This window comes from Oncorhynchus mykiss, chromosome 26, assembly GCF_013265735.2.
Source record: "Oncorhynchus mykiss isolate Arlee chromosome 26, USDA_OmykA_1.1, whole genome shotgun sequence".
Lineage (NCBI taxonomy): Eukaryota > Metazoa > Chordata > Actinopteri > Salmoniformes > Salmonidae > Oncorhynchus > Oncorhynchus mykiss.
The window spans coordinates 19,876,683-19,892,195 of record NC_048590.1 but is presented as its reverse complement, the minus strand read 5'-3'; the positions used below and the strand labels follow the sequence as shown (position 1 = coordinate 19,892,195).

The window sequence follows — 15,513 nt, the reverse complement described above, 5'->3', positions numbered from 1 at the left end:
GTTGAGGTTATGATTAGGTTTAAAAAACAGATTTTAAGAAGATAAATGGTAGAAATGGGCGGGGTTTATTACTTTGTGGCTGTAATAACTAGTAACGACCAAGCTCTCCCTTTCCACAGATTCGCCCGTATTGGCTGAGCCGAAAACAAAGTGTGGGAATACGTCTCCCATTGGCTAAATTACAGTTTGCAATATTGGTAACGCAACTATTTAGACAGCGGAGATCCAATTAATACAATGTGATGTATGTAAATATATTGTGAGTAGATCATTTGATGCTCAATTCTCTTTGTAAAAAAAAAGTGTTTGTATTCTGTTGTTCTTTTCAGCAACAAGTACGCAAACAAACGTCGTATCGTCATAGCCAATAGAATGTCGAAAGATGGCTGGTGGGCGTGATGGCGTCGGACATTTTGGCCGCGAGGGTCTTGCAAGTTTTTGTGTCTGACTACTCGATTGGAGGTCTTTGTTTTTTATTCTCTCGTTGTCAGTCACGAACATTTGTTATTTACTGGAAATGGAAAAAGAACTGTTTACTAAACTTGCATCTAAAATGGGTATAACCTCTGCAAGAATTCTAAGGTGAGTCTGTAAAACGATCATATTCGCTAGCTAGTATTCTTGAGACGGGACCATAGTTCAAAGCTAACGTTAGCTAGGTAACCTGCTTGCAAACAGCTGTTATTATTTTGTTTCTTGATGTTTCCTAACCTCTGTTTGCATCTATATTACAGCCAAGCAGAGGAGTACATGCGGTTATCCCTGGTTAGATGTACAGGACTCAAAAATACTACGGGTACAAGCAAAGCAATAATTTGTCTTGAGCTGGCAGCAAAATCAATGAAGTTACCCCTGGACAAAGTACGTTTTTTGTGTTTTTTTTTAAACATTTAGCTTTGTGATGACAAGGCACCTTGCCTCTTAATCAAATAACTAAATACCCTGGTATTGCTCCGCTAACGTGCCCTATGAAATCTGTCTTGTCAATCTGTTTCTTCAGGAATATACCGTCAAATTATCCGGGTTGAAAAATAAGCAGTATCAAAGCACTCTGAAGGCCATAGAATGCATGCTTGGCCTTGATTCTCACCTGGGACTCCGAGACCTTGCTGTTCAGTTTGGGTGCATGGATGCAGTCAAAGTAGCAACCAAAATACTAGAACGGTGAGAACTTGAAGAGTAGCCTACATCTGGCCAGCATAACTATTCTATAAATCTGTTGGAAGCTACTATATTAAGCAAGTCTTCTTTCCTGAGCAAGACAGTCCCAAATATCGTATAAGTTTATCGATGTAAATATGTTCATTTATTAAGATTAACCCATGTTTGTGTTTCAGGTATGAAGCAAGCCTTCCTGCTGCTCAGCAGAAAAATGTGGACCTGTCAAAACCACTCTTCACTACAGCTGCTTTGAACGCTGCATGCAAGTGAGTGTTACGGTGTTCTGTTTCTCCATAAACCATTCAACCTGATGATTAATAAAACCTAATCACTATCCCCACATCTCTCCAGATGCTTGAAGATCAAAGTGGACAGGAAGCTGGTCGCATCATCTGGTGCTAAAAAGGGAATCTTTGACAGGCTGTGCACCCAGCTCCAGAAACTGGGGCAGGACATCTGCGGTAAGTCTCCTGTCAAATGATAAAGGGGTTTGACTAACATATGGTGGGAAATGGGAGAAAGCCCAGGAAGGGCCTTTGGATTTAAAAACTTACTTCCGAGCCATAATGTTCTGTTTGCTAACAATACCTTTTTCTTGTGACATACGCTTCAGAAAGCTGGTGTATGAATTATTGTGGCTTTTTTCATAGTGGCCATTTGTACTTTTGCCCCGGGTGTGTAGATTTTTACTTTACTGGGTGAAAAGAGAATGTTGGTCATTCCTCTCGCTCCTTGTTGTCGTGGTTACAAGGGAGAGAGTGGGTGTTCTATTTTAGGACTGAAAACTTGATTGGATGTCCCTATCGCGGCATATGACATGCCTATTACAAGCAATCTCTGAATGTTGTGGCTTAAATCAGTGCTGGCAGTAGGTAGAGTGAGTTCAGGTATGGTCCTCTCTCAGGTATGATCTTTAAGTATCTCTTGATTTTTTTCCTCTTTTTTTTTCTTATTAGAAGAAGCCACTCCACTGAAGAATCCAGTTAAAATGTCACAGAAAAGAACGAACACACTCATGGAAAGTACTGAACAAAAAGAGGAAGGTAAATGTGACCAAATAACAGCCATGCCAAATTCCTGATTATGTCCTTAGAAGTTTGGAACTCTTAATCTTTGCTGTTGTGCAGAATTAAAACAGTGTTGGAGGGAATATTTTCTGCAGTCTATCAAGGCCTTTTCCTCCTCAATTTCAGAGGAAGATCTGCCAATGTCTCAAAAGCAGCTGAAAGTGGACTCTGGGGAGAGTGCAACAGAGGATTACGAAGAGTGGAAGCGAAGAATCTTGGAAAATGCCCTTAAAGCCAAACATGCCAATGCATGAAAGTTAATTTGAAATTCATTGCTGTTTATATATTAAGAAAGAGTGTCATGGCTGAGCTGATTGAGGGGAAAGGTTCTCACAAGCTTGGGCATGTGATCAGTGAAAATGCTGTATACAGTGCTGAGTGAGGCTGGAGCTCTCGTTTTCTTTGAATGTGAACGCTAATGAGCAGGTACAAGTCTGCTAAGGAAGCACACAGCAGCTCCATATCTGATTTATTTCAGTTTTTGGAGAAGGGTAACTGAAAGGGGTGTTTTTTATTAGTGTTTATTTTTATTTGATCATTGTTTGTTTCAACCATGGTTATTTTATGCTATAAGCAAGCATGAAACGTTTCTATTCAAACAGTACATTGACTTGTCTGCCCCTCAGTGGTCATGTGTGAGATGTACTCTTAAGAGAATTCTGCTGGTCTACGTGTTGGAATTGTACAGTTTTAAGATGAACATTCTGTGGTGTTTTAAAACGGCTAACTACAATTTCCCTCATTTTGTAAAATCATAATTTATGGTGGATTATAGACCGTTTTAACAGTTGGCAGCTGGCATCAACTGTTTTTTATTTAGACCACATTGAGTACCACAGTATTGAGTCGAATGGTTCGAATTGTTTTTAATGTTTCCATCTGGGATTTTCGAAATACTTAATATAAGTTCTGTGTTTCGTGTAGGCTTACCCCGGCGTGACGTTTTGATAACTGCACAAATCTCTCTCGGACAAGGTAATGTATCAATACTTAGCATTGCGAAAATTGAGGCGAATGTATTGATTAAAACTCACCTTGTCCGAGAGAATAACACAGCTATCAAAACGGCACGCGAAGGTAAACCTACACCGAACACAAAATGAATTAGAATTTGTCAAATTCACAACGTGAAAAATGAATGGCGGGAAAAACCATTGTAACCATTTTTGTGTTTATGGGTGTTATGACGCTTCTGTGTTGGGACTATTGACAATAGTAGAAGTCGGTGTCCTTTTGTGGCTTCACTTATTTTAATAAATGAACATTTATAGTCATATTGAGTTATTCTTGCTGATTTCAAGTGGAGGTGGGGACACTGTCACAAAATAATGCTATATGGGAACACCGTACAGTCAGGTTGTGTAGCATGCAAACAAGTGGCCTATTCAAAGCCTTCATAGAAGGAAAGATTGACAAGACAAGGCCATCTGTGTGATTGTGAAGATTCACTTAGCATATTCAATTAACCAACAAAAAAAAAGAAAGCCTTGCGAATAATGTGTCATCGTGATGTCACCTTGATGTACATTCAGTAAAGCAGTTCAAACATATGTCAGTAAGATTTGTCATTAAATAAACAATAACACCGAAGTAAGTAGTAGGCAACCTGCTTGAAGCGCACTGTGAGCCCCAGATAATTTAGTAACCACGAACATCACCCACAGGAAGACTGCACAAAGTTGTGCACTGTACCGTATAAAAAGTGAGTAGAATACTACAGTACATTTCAATAAATGTCCATCATTGCAATTTGCATGCCAATGCCAGACACTATTGCAGATCACGTCCTGTTCTGTTGCCTCAGTCCAACTAGCATAAATGGCAGGAATGCCTGCCATGGAGGTGCAGCACGACAGCAATACACACGAGGCACAACTACTCAGTCTTTGACAGCAGTCTTCTCACTGCTATACAGTGTTTATGGGATGATGCTGGCGAAACCTCTTCAGCCTGTTGGCTGCAGCAACCACATAGAAGTGTTTCTGCAAGGAAGTAGAATAATTTGAATTTAGATCACTTTCTTATAAAGATTTTATTCCGACAATTCACTAACACAGATGCAACGTGACCTATGATGAGATTGCATGGGAACATGCGTTAATGGCTTCAGTCCTCACCTTCCACTGTTTATGAGCGGCCAGGTAGCGCTGGAGCTTGACTTGGGACTTGAGCCGAACCTGGTGCAATTTGGCTTTATCCTCCAGATTGTTCAGCCAGGCATGCTTCATGCAGCCAGTTGCACTGAGTCGACTGCTACAATACAGACCCAGGATAGGGGTATCAATACACACAGGTCTACAGCCCAAATGGACATTCAATCAAGAGACTTGGTTGACTATAGTTTTACACGATGTGGTACAACTCCCAAAGCTTGACGTCTTTCAAAACCGTATTTCCCCTTTCTGTTTCTAAACTGAGTTTTCAATGCCTCTGCCATTATGGGGTGAAAACATTCTCCGTAACCCATGCCTCATCTAATGTTGTTATCCTATAATGAAATAGCTGCTGCTAACATCCTGGACTTTCCATTCCCTGGAAAGAAAAGTAGCCTACAGAGAGAGGCTAATGATGAGCCCACTATGATCCTTTTCACCATGGCTGATAGTGGGTGTGGGGGTGGTGAATAACACACAACTAAGTACCCAGATTAGGAATGACCAGATCATTAATGGTGACACAGCACAGAAAGAACAACAAGGTGCCTGTTGCCATCTGCAATACAGGCTGCCGTTGTTTCCTGCCAGCTGACCACTCAGTGAACAGTCCAGTGTGGGAGCACACACAACTCACTCAGGCCCTGGCAGTGTAGTTTGCATTTAATGTGACTCAAATGTGCTACTTTCTATTGACCTTCTATATCCTGTTTACTCAACTCGTTTGGATTTCATGGCACATATTCAAATAACCCATTTAGACAAATGGCCAAATGACCCATCAACAGTCTGATTGTGATTAAGTGGCAATGAGGTGCATTCAGTTGGAATATTCCTGCCTTAGGGAAACAATAGGCCTTTTCATTTGATTAAATGAGATGGTGCTCTGGCCATGATTGAGTGGAGAGGACAAAGAGGGAGAAACAATATAGATGAATAGACAATCAATTGTAAGGAAGATATGAAATACCATTTAGTGGGAATCAGCAGTCTGGTAACAAAGTCCTTAGCTTCCTCTGTGACATTCTCAAATGCCTCTGAATCAAAATCCCAGTTGGCGTGAAGGATGTTGTTCATAGTCTCTGCATCGTTGTCCCCCAGGAATGGAGACAGTCCACTCAGACTAATAAAACAGGGAGATATTCTGAGTTAGTTACATTTTCATACAGTTCTTCTATACACTGACTCATTAGAAAGACAAAGCAGTCATCAAAGTCATGATGCTACAGAGAGCTCTGCCTCAGTGCCCTGTTGCATGGAATGAAAAGTACGGGCCAGGTATGTAAATATGAAGTTTGAGAATATGAATCTTAAACCCATAACACACTTCAACACAAAAGACTGTGGGCAATGGTTACGAAGGAGCAGAAGTGTGTGCCGCGATCCAGAGAAATTGAAACAAAACACACTCACATGCTGATGCTTACTCTAAATAGAATAGAATAATTCAATTAGCACCATGGAGCCCTGGGTAGTGCTAGGTATTCAGGCAAGCTGGCGGGCATAGAGTGGGACAGCCACACATTCTTATTTTGGGCGAACCCTCCTAAATCTCCTTGGACAGCTGTCAGTTTATTATTATTAATTGAATCTGCCGGGTCCTGCGTAAAAACAGACGGCCATTGGGATGCACACAGTTCATTCAGGGCCATGGTTGAGGCTGACAGGCAACGTTGCGAGGGGGCAGCAGTGGGTATGAATTTAGTCATAGCTGAACAGTGTGCTAGTGTGGGTGACAAGAGACAAATGTGCATTTATGGATGGATTCCTCCATCCATTCCTCCAGACCACCTCCATTCCTGTCATTATTGAAAGAGATCATGATACATCACATCTCAAAATACGGCTACTTAATGTTAGATCCCTTACTTCAAAGCAATTATAGTCAATGAACTAATCACTGATCATAATCTTGATGTGATTGGCCTGACTGAAACATGGCTTAAGCCTGATGAATTTACTGTGTTAAATGAGGCCTCACCTCCTGGCTACACTAGTGACCATATCCCCCGTGCATCCCGCAAAGGCGGAGGTGTTGCTAACATTTACGATAGCAAATTTCAATTTACAAAAAAAAAAACGACGTTTTCGTCTTTTGAGCTTCTAGTCATGAAATCTATGCAGCCTACTCAATCACTTTTTATAGCTACTGTTTACAGGCCTCCTGGGCCATATACAGCGTTCCTCACTGAGTTCCCTGAATTCCTATCGGACCTTGTAGTCATAGCAGATAATATTCTAATCTTTGGTGACTTTAATATTCACATGGAAAAGTCCACAGACCCACTCCAAAAGGCTTTCGGAGCCATCATCGACTCAGTGGGTTTTGTCCAACATGTCTTTGGACCCACTCACTGTCACAGTCATACGCTGGACCTAGTTTTGTCCCATGGAATAAATGTTGTGGATCTTAATGTTTTTCCTCAAAATCCTGGACTATCGGACCACCATTTTATTACGTTTGCAATTGCAACAAATAATCTGCTCAGACCCCAACCAAGGAACATCAAAAGTCGTGCTATAAATTCACAGACAACACAAATATTCCTTGATGTCCTTCCAGATTCCCTCTGTCTACCCAAGGACGCCAGAGGACAAAAATCAGTTAACCACCTAACTGAGGAACTCAATTTAACCTTGCGCAATACCCTAGATGCAGTTGCACCCCTAAAAACTAAAAACATTTCTCATAAGTAACTAACTCCCTGGTACACAGAAAATACCCGAGCTCTGAAGCAAGCTTCCAGAAAATTGGAACGGAAATGGCGCCACACCAAACTGGAAGTCTTCCGACTAGCTTGGAAAGACAGTACCGTGCAGTACCGAAGAGCCCTTACTGCTGCTCGATCATCCAATTTTTCTAACTTAATTGAGGAAAATAAGAACAATCCAAAATTCATTTTTGATACTGTCGCAAAGCTAACTAAAAAGCAGCATTCCCCAAGAGAGGATGACTTTCACTTTAGCAGTGATAAATTCATGAACTTCTTTGAGGAAAAGATTATGATTATTAGAAAGCAAATTACGGACTCCTCTTTAAATCTGCGTATTCCTTCAAAGCTCAGTTGTCCTGAGTCTGCACAACTCTGCCAGGACCTAGGATCAAGAGAGACGCTCAAGTGTTTTAGCACTATATCTCTTGACACAATGATGAAAATAATCATGGCCTCTAAACCTTCAAGCTGCATACTGGACCCTATTCCAACTAAACTACTGAAAGAGCTGCTTCCTGTGCTTGGCCCTCCTATGTTGAACATAATAAACGGCTCTCTATCCACCGGATGTGTACCAAACTCACTAAAAGTGGCAGTAATAAAGCCTCTCTTGAAAAAGCCAAACCTTGACCCAGAAAATATAAAAAACTATCGGCCTATATCGAATCTTCCATTCCTCTCAAAAATTGTAGAAAAGGCTGTTGCGCAGCAACTCACTGCCTTCCTGAACACAAACAATGTATACGAAATGCTTCAGTCTGGTTTTAGACCCCATCATAGCACTGAGACGGCACTTGTGAAGGTGGTAAATTACATTTTAATGGCATCGGACCGAGGCTCCGCATCTGTCCTCGTGCTCCTAGACCTTAGTGCTGCTTTTGATACCATCGATCACCACATTCTTTTGGAGAGATTGGAAACCCAAATTGGTCTACACGGACAAGTTCTGGCCTGGTTTAGATCTTATCTGTCGGAAAGATATCAGTTTCTCTGTGAATGGTTTGTCCTCTGACAAATCAACTGTAAATTTCGGTGTTCCTCAAGGTTCCATTTTAGGACCACTATTGTTTTCACTATATATTTTACCTCTTGGGGATGTTATTCGAAAACATAATGTTAACTTTCACTGCTATGCGGATGACACACAGCTGTACATTTCAATGAAACATGGTGAAGCCCCAAAATTGCCCTTGCTAGAAGCCTGTGTTTCAGACATAAGGAAGTGGATGGCTGCAAACGTTCTACTTTTAAACTCGGACAAAACAGAGATGCTTGTTCTAGGTCCCAAGAAACAAAGAGATCTTCTGTTGAATCTGACAATTAATCTTAATGGTTGTACAGTCGTCTCAAATAAAACTGTGAAGGACCTCGGCGTTACTCTGGACCCTGATCTCTCTTTTGAAGAACATATCAAGACCATTTCAAGGACAGCTTTTTTCCACCTACGTAACATTGCAAAAATCAGAAACTTTCTGTCCAAAAATGATGCAGAAAAATTAATCCATGCTTTTGTCACTTCTAGGTTAGACTACTGCAATGCTCTACTTTCCGGCTACCCGGATAAAGCACTAAATAAACTTCAGTTATTGCTAAATACCGCTGCTAGAATCCTGACTAGAACCAAGAAATTTGATCATATTACTCCAGTGCTAGCCTCTCTACACTGGCTTCCTGTCAAAGCAAGGGCTGATTTCAAGGTTTTACTGCTAACCTACAAAGCATTACATGGGCTTGCTCCTACCTATCTCTCTGATTTGGTCCTGCCGTACATACCTACACGTACCTACAGGTCACAAGACGCTTACTGGGGCTCTCTCATGCCGTCCCTGGAGGGGGTGCGTCACCTGAGTGGGTTGATTCACTGATGTGGTCATCCTGTCTGGGTTGGCGCCCCCCCCCCCCCCCCCCTCCCTGGGTTGTGCCGTGGCGGAGGTCTTTGTGGGCTATACTCAGCCTTGTCTCAGGATGGTAAGTTGGTGGTTGAAGATATCCCTCTAGTGGTGTGGGGGCTGTGCTTTGGCAAATTGGGTGGGGTTATATCCTTCCTGTTTGGACCTGTCCAGGGGTGTCCTCGGATGGGGCCACAGTGTCTCCTGACCCCTCCTGTCTCAGCCTCCGGTATTTATGCTGCAGTAGTTTATGTGTCGGGGGGCTAGGGTCAGTTTGTTATATCTGGAGTACTTCTCCTGTCCTATTCGGTGTCCTGTGTGAATCTAAGTGTGCGTTCTCTAATTCTCTCCTTCTCTCTTTCTTTCTCTCTCTCGGAGGACCTGAGCCCTAGGACCATGCCCCAGGACTACCTGACATGATGACTCCTTGCTGTCCCCAGTCCACCTGACCGTGCTGCTGCTCCAGTTTCAACAGTTCTGCCTTATTATTATTCGACCATGCTGGTCATTTATGAACATTTGAACATCTTGGCCATGTTCTGTTATAATCTCCACCTGGCACAGCCAGAAGAGGACTGGCCACCCCACATACCCTGGTTCCTCTCTAGGTTTCTTCCTAGGTTTTGGCTTTTCTAGGGAGTTTTTCCTAGCCACCGTGCTTCTACACCTGCATTGCTTGCTGTTTGGGGTTTTAGGCTGGGTTTCTGTACAGCACTTTGAGATATCAGCTGATGAAGGGCTATATAAATAAATTTGATTTGATTTGATTGCAAGCATGTTTCCGGTGGCTAGGATACCATTGGTTGACCCTTCACAACAGATCAGATCCTCATGTTAAACACTGTGTCCACTGTGTTACAAGGTATGACTGATGCTGCTGCCTTGCAGAGGTGTGTGGTGAGTATATTTGTCAAGCGGAGGTGGTTCTCTCTGTGTGTGTGTGATTGTGAGAGAGAGAGAGAGAGAGAGAGAAAGAGAGAGAGAGAGAGGGGGAGAAAGAGAGAGTGTGAGTGAGTGAGTGAGTGAGAGAGTGAGTGAGAGAGAGAGAGAGACTCACAGCATATAAGTAATGACTCCCACACTCCACATGTCCGTTGGGAATGAGACAAAGTCGTAGTTGACCACCTCAGGAGCCAGAAATTCTGGGGTGCCAAAATTGACCTTTAGTTTCTCTCTGGGTCTGTACCTGAGGGGAGACAAGCGCATTTGAACTATGAGAACATAAAGATCTCACGTCTTACAACAGAGCTTCATGGGTGGAGACTCAGAGTTACAGAGATGGCCAACTTTTTACCAAGCTGTCTACAGGGTGACTGTTACCATGACTACCTCATTGGCTACTCAATTGAGAATGGTGGGAAAAGGGGGATGTCAATAGATGAGATTTGTAGATTAATACAGTTATGGTCACTGAATGGAGAAAATACTGAGAAACATACTTTCTGGCCAGACCAAAGTCTATTATCTTGATCTGGTTCCCTGTGGAGTTGACACAAAGAATGTTCTCTGGCTGAGAGGAAATAAGGAGAGCATGTAAGAATCCTCACACCAGGGTGATAGGGTAATATAATTCAAATCCATGTCAAACTAACAAGTTTTGCAACATATTCTATGTATAGGTTACACTTTTTACCTTGAGGTCTAAATGAAGAATATATTGCTGATGGAGGTACTGTACCCCCTCACAGATTTGTCTCATAAACACGATGGCATCCAGCTCTGTCAGCAGGTAGTTCTCGTCAACGATCCGGTCAAACAACTCGCCACCGTCCACACTGCAAAGACAGGGAGCTGGTCAGTGCCGGAAAAGTGATTTTGTGCAAGAAGCAAAGAAGAGCTGAGGAAATTAAGTGGCATAGGAGGTTAATTCCACTAAAACATTGCTTTATAGCCTGGAACAGTGTTTGCCGTACCCACATGAAATGCAGATAGGTGGTGCTATTAGAGTTGCAATTTCTAAATACTGACTTAATGCGAATAATGACTTACTACTCCATAATAAGCGTAAGGTTTGTCCGTGACTCAAAGGCATCATAAAGCTGAATCAGATTCACATGGTTAAGTTGGTTCATCACTCCTATTTCATTCTTCACTTCCTCCTTTGTTACCCAGTGGGAGGAAGGACAGAGAGAGAGAGAGAGAGAATAAGGAAATAAGAGAAGAGAGAGCAGGAAGTCACTCAACCTCAGCAAAAAGGAAAATCACAATCTATCACATTTCATGATTCTAGAGAAAAAAATAATCAAACCACTCTGGAGGGTGCTTATACCCATACCAATTATACGTATATGACACTATACCTTAAAAATATTCATGTATTATCCAGACCTGGGTTCAAATCAATGATGTATACAAACCCTGGATTGCTGATGCTATTTATTGGCCAGTGAGATGCTTTGAAGCCACCGGTCGGCCATATTGGCTCTCTCCAGTAGGCACAGTCCTCCATACGAATACATATTGGACATGAGAAACATCGTACTTTGCTCAGTGTATGATTGATTAAGAAATGCATTATTAATCACAAATTCAATATCAGCTTTCTGTACCAGCTTTCTGTTGTACTCATTCAATGTGTCAATAAAGGCAAGGTCAGAAGAGAGCCAAAGTTGCATCGTTAAAAAAGTGCTTATAAAGAGAGTGTGGTGATTAGCAGGTGTAATAGGAGGCGAAGGATGTGAAAGGAATCCTGACGGGAGCCATGATGGATTTTGGATTTTGCTGTGTGCGTTCTCAGCGAGTGTGTGTCTGTGAGTGTCAAAGAGAAATGGAAAGAGTAAGAATAGAAAATGTAAATATGTGTAAAAATATGCAGAAATCAATCTGCCATTTCCTGGAAATATCTTTTCAATAACCCAAAATATTGTTTTTTTTCAGCTGTTTGATGCTGGTGTACAGATCCGAAATTAAAAGACTCAAAAATGAAACTTACCAATGGGAAGCATAGAAATAGTGCACATAGAACAGATCTATCGCTTCTTATGCCGGGTGTACACTACACGACTTTCAAAATCCAAACATCGCTGAACCTCTCACATTAAACAACCGTCTTTCCTGTGGTGATTTGTCTTGCTTGCCGATCTGGCACAGACGGGGTGTCACACACTACAAGATTCTTCACTTGGTCATGAGGATTCTCCACACCACCATGCTGTCTTGTGAAAACAATGACGTGATGATGTGATTAGATTGTTAATGTAGCCAGAACGAGCTGTGGCTCAAAGCAGGCTCATAAAAGTTTTCAGTCAGACATTCACGCTTGCCATACAGAGTTGAAATTTGTAGCCAACATTTTGAATTCAATAACATTGCTTCTGAACTTCATAGCTGAACTTCTAAACTTTTAACATTGCTTCTGAACTTCATAACGATTTGACACTTTTGCTTTGGTCAAAGGCATGTACAAATGCATATCACCCTGCATCCCACTGCTGGCTTGCCTCTGAAGCTAAGCAGGGTTGGTCATGTTCGGTCCCTGGACGGGATACCAGATGCTACTGGAAGTGGTGTTGGAGGGCCTGTAGGAGGCACTGTTTCCTCTGGTCTACAAAAATACCCCAGGGTAGTGATTGGGGACATTGCCCTGTATAGGGTGCCCTCTTTCGAATGGGACATTAAACGGGTGTCCTGACTCTCTGTGGTCACTAAAGATCCCATGGCACTTACCGTAAGAGTAGGGGAGTTAACTCCGGTGTCCTGGCTAATTTTGCAATCTGGCCATCATACCATCATGGCCACCTAATCATCCCCAGCCTCCAATTGGCTCATTCATCCCCCTTCCTCTCCCCTGTAACCATTCCCTTTGTTGTTGCTGTAAATGAGACTGTGTTCTCAGTCAATTTACCTGGTAAAAGAAATAAAATACTAGTAGTAGGCATGGCTTCTGCTGGAGAGTCTACACATCCTGGGTGATGCGGAACAACGTCATCATCTCACTGGCTTCTTCTCTGGCGAGCTCTCATTGACCTATTACTGACCACCGTTCTCAAAAGTTGTCGTTGCACATCTCACACAACAAGAGCGTCGCAGATTTTGTGCCGATAAAATCAAACGCATTTGAAAATATTGGGACATCTGGGACTGCTCAAAGATGAGATCGGTAGCCCTCAGTTTGTTCCTCTGACACACTCACGTTAAATGAGTTGGTGACGGCTGCGCTCCCTGAGTAGGCAACGACATGGGGATTTTGTCTCTGATCTCAAAAGCTTGTCTGGGATAGCTAAATCAGGGCCAAAATCGTGTAGTGTACACAAATTTGGTCAGGTCACCGAAAAAGTTAGATTTTGCAGCTTTAACTTTGTTGCGTAGTAATTTTTTATTTTGAGATAGAGAGAGAGCTAGTGTGTGTGTGTGTGTGTGTGTGTGTGTGTGTGTGTGTGTGTGTGTGTGTGTGTGTGTGTGTGTGTGTGTGTGTGTGTGTGTGTGTGTGTGTGTGTGTGCGTGTGCGTGCGTGCGCGTTTGTACGTGTGAGTATCTCTTTAAGCTGCGGCTAGAGAATTGCTCACATAGAACCTCATAAATAAACTTGACAGGAACATAGAGAGAGGTCAGGGTGGGTGGTGAAAGGTTGGGAGTCAGAGAGAGGAGGGGTACAAAGACCACAGGTCTGTTGTTGTATATCCACTTACTCTCTCCCTCATTCCCTTTACTTTGATAAACTTCGCCGCGAGGATTAGGCCCGACGACAGTTCTGCACACTTATGGACCTGCCCAAAACGTCCCCTGTGGGAACAAGGACACATATGAGTGCACAGATACTTTACATACATGCTAAAGAGACATGTGAGAACACAAATATTTGTTCATAGACATTGATGAACACACATACACCCTAGCAGCGCAAGCACAGAGTCTCAACGCGGTATTCTCAGAATCCGAGCTTCAGGTTATGCAGAAACTTTAAAATGCTAGAACTCAAGGCTACAGACACCCTGACAAAGGCACCAAAGAGCACAGACCCACAAGCAGTCAACCTTGAGGGGGTATCCTTTGCGTTGACCTCTGTCAGGGCTTTGCTGACATACTCCAAGGACCTGTTTTACTCCTCTGGTTTCATTGGAAGTACATCATCATCCGCCACACATGGAGAGCTTACTAAGCCAACTTCTTTATGTAGCGAGAGAGCGCCTCCACTCGACATGGACCACGGAGATTTAAAAAAGCCCCTATGCAAATGGGAACTCAACACCTGCCCAAAATAAACCCTGTCCATGACAAGCATAAAAGAAGCCAGTGCTTATTTGCAGACTCTGTTGGGGATTAGCCATGTCTGCGTTGCCAGTTGTTCAGCTCTGCGGCTACGTACTATCTCTCCCTGCTTTGCCCGTCGCCTGCTATCATGCTATGCTGCTCCGTCTGTCAGTCTGCTAACCCTGTTTATCTGCTAACGCTGCTGCTGCTGCAGCAAACAGCTCCTCGTGTGTTTTCTACTCCGCTATTGTCAGCCAACATCATTAGGTAGACCTGACAGTGTGTTGATAACAGTAAAATAACAGTTGGCAACCCTCACTTTCAGTAAGTGTGTTGCGGTTTGGGAGGGGGGGTAACAATAATGGGAATAATATATGCGACACCACAGTCTTATGTGTACGGTAAACACATTCTCGTTGCCCTTAAGAATTAGGACTCACCCTCCGAGAACCTCGTTAGGCTTTACAGCGTAATAAGAGCCCATCGGGACTTGCTTGGCACTCACAATGCGGTGCTCAAAGGGAGCAGGCAAGGGTGGGCAGTCATCTGGAAGAGAAGAGCACCGGAGCATGATTTATTATCTGCTTGGTGGTATGGGTAATGATCTGTGGACCTATTGGAGGACTGACAGACCATGAGGAGCAAATGTCATACTGCATTTCACCCAGTAACAATCCGTTGTGCAATCCATATTGTGCTGAAATTGACATTGATATTGCCCTTCTCACCTATGACCAATTGTTGTGCATCCAGAGCTGCCCCCTGTGCAGTTGTTGTAGGGTTTTTAACAACTAAAGGAGGAGTTGGCTGAGGGATAACTGGTTCCGCAGAATCTTTCACTGTCTCAGACTCTGGTTGAGGTGGAACAGGTTTTCTCTGCTCTGTGGCCGACACAGGCTCAGGCTGGACCTGAGGGACCATCGTTACTGACTCTGGTTCCGGTTTGGTGACCACATCCAGTGGGCTTGTTAGCGCACTGCTGTATGGGGTTGGTGGTGTTACAATGATAACTGGCTCCTGAGGACTGACCGCAGCCTTTGTAAAGTCCTCTTCAGGGAAAGTGTCCTCCTTGGAAGGAAGAGGGAGACTTTCAGCGGCTTCCCCCGGGGGTTGCCCCGACAGTTGCTCCGGCAGTTGCTCCTCAGTGGTGGAGGTAGGTGGCTGAGATGCAGTGGGTTCTGGATCTTGTGGAACCTCTGTCTCCTTGACTTTGACGTACTGACTGTCTAACTCACTCCCCACCGAAATCAAGGTCACATCAGGAGTCCTAGCAACACAGTAACAATACAAAACAGTCAATGTTTGAACAATGCACAGACCTACACTTTTTCTTCATTAA

General features: G+C 43.1%; 2 protein-coding genes across 5 annotated transcripts in view; one reads left to right on the top strand and one right to left on the bottom strand.

The window, feature by feature from the left end:
* The first annotated feature begins 134 nt into the window (after window positions 1–134).
* orc6 (origin recognition complex, subunit 6) lies at window positions 135–3,502 on the top strand. 3 transcript variants are annotated; one of them, XM_021585932.2, is made up of 8 exons: window positions 135–197; window positions 330–582; window positions 735–861; window positions 1,001–1,164; window positions 1,338–1,427; window positions 1,513–1,622; window positions 2,118–2,204; window positions 2,355–3,502. In XM_021585932.2, exons 2-8 carry the CDS (start codon window positions 518–520, stop codon window positions 2,480–2,482), a joined length of 771 nt encoding a protein of 256 aa, XP_021441607.2. In that variant the 5' UTR covers window positions 135–197; window positions 330–517; the 3' UTR covers window positions 2,483–3,502. The 3 variants fall into 3 exon arrangements, with proteins under 3 accessions (XP_021441607.2, XP_021441609.2, XP_021441606.2); XM_021585934.2 differs by lacking the exon at window positions 135–197 and having other exon boundaries at window positions 239–582; window positions 2,121–2,204; XM_021585931.2 differs by lacking the exon at window positions 135–197 and having other exon boundaries at window positions 243–582.
* LOC110506364 (myosin light chain kinase 3) overlaps window positions 3,457–15,513 on the bottom strand; it is a 38,309-nt gene continuing 26,252 nt past the window's right edge. For both annotated transcript variants that reach the window (XM_021585930.2, XM_021585929.2), the window contains exons 4-13: window positions 14,903–15,441; window positions 14,615–14,720; window positions 13,613–13,706; window positions 10,974–11,083; window positions 10,618–10,759; window positions 10,424–10,494; window positions 10,042–10,170; window positions 5,352–5,504; window positions 4,346–4,481; window positions 3,457–4,210 (exon numbers count right to left, since the gene is read on the bottom strand). In XM_021585930.2, the coding sequence (XP_021441605.2) occupies window positions 4,136–4,210; window positions 4,346–4,481; window positions 5,352–5,504; window positions 10,042–10,170; window positions 10,424–10,494; window positions 10,618–10,759; window positions 10,974–11,083; window positions 13,613–13,706; window positions 14,615–14,720; window positions 14,903–15,441 (1,555 nt within the window). In that variant the 3' untranslated portion in view covers window positions 3,457–4,135. The remainder of the gene's footprint in view (window positions 4,211–4,345; window positions 4,482–5,351; window positions 5,505–10,041; window positions 10,171–10,423; window positions 10,495–10,617; window positions 10,760–10,973; window positions 11,084–13,612; window positions 13,707–14,614; window positions 14,721–14,902; window positions 15,442–15,513) is intronic.

What these genes read in the sequence shown, in the direction of transcription:
- orc6 (XM_021585932.2), top strand. Translation starts at nt 518, where the DNA reads ATGGAAAAAGAACTGTTTACTAAACTTGCATCTAAAATGGGTATAACC. An exon ending in TGAAGTTACCCCTGGACAAA is followed by an intron (nt 862 to 1,000) that starts GTACGTTTTTTG and finishes CTGTTTCTTCAG; the next exon opens with GAATATACCGTCAAATTATC. An exon ending in GCTTTGAACGCTGCATGCAA is followed by an intron (nt 1,428 to 1,512) that starts GTGAGTGTTACG and finishes ACATCTCTCCAG; the next exon opens with ATGCTTGAAGATCAAAGTGG.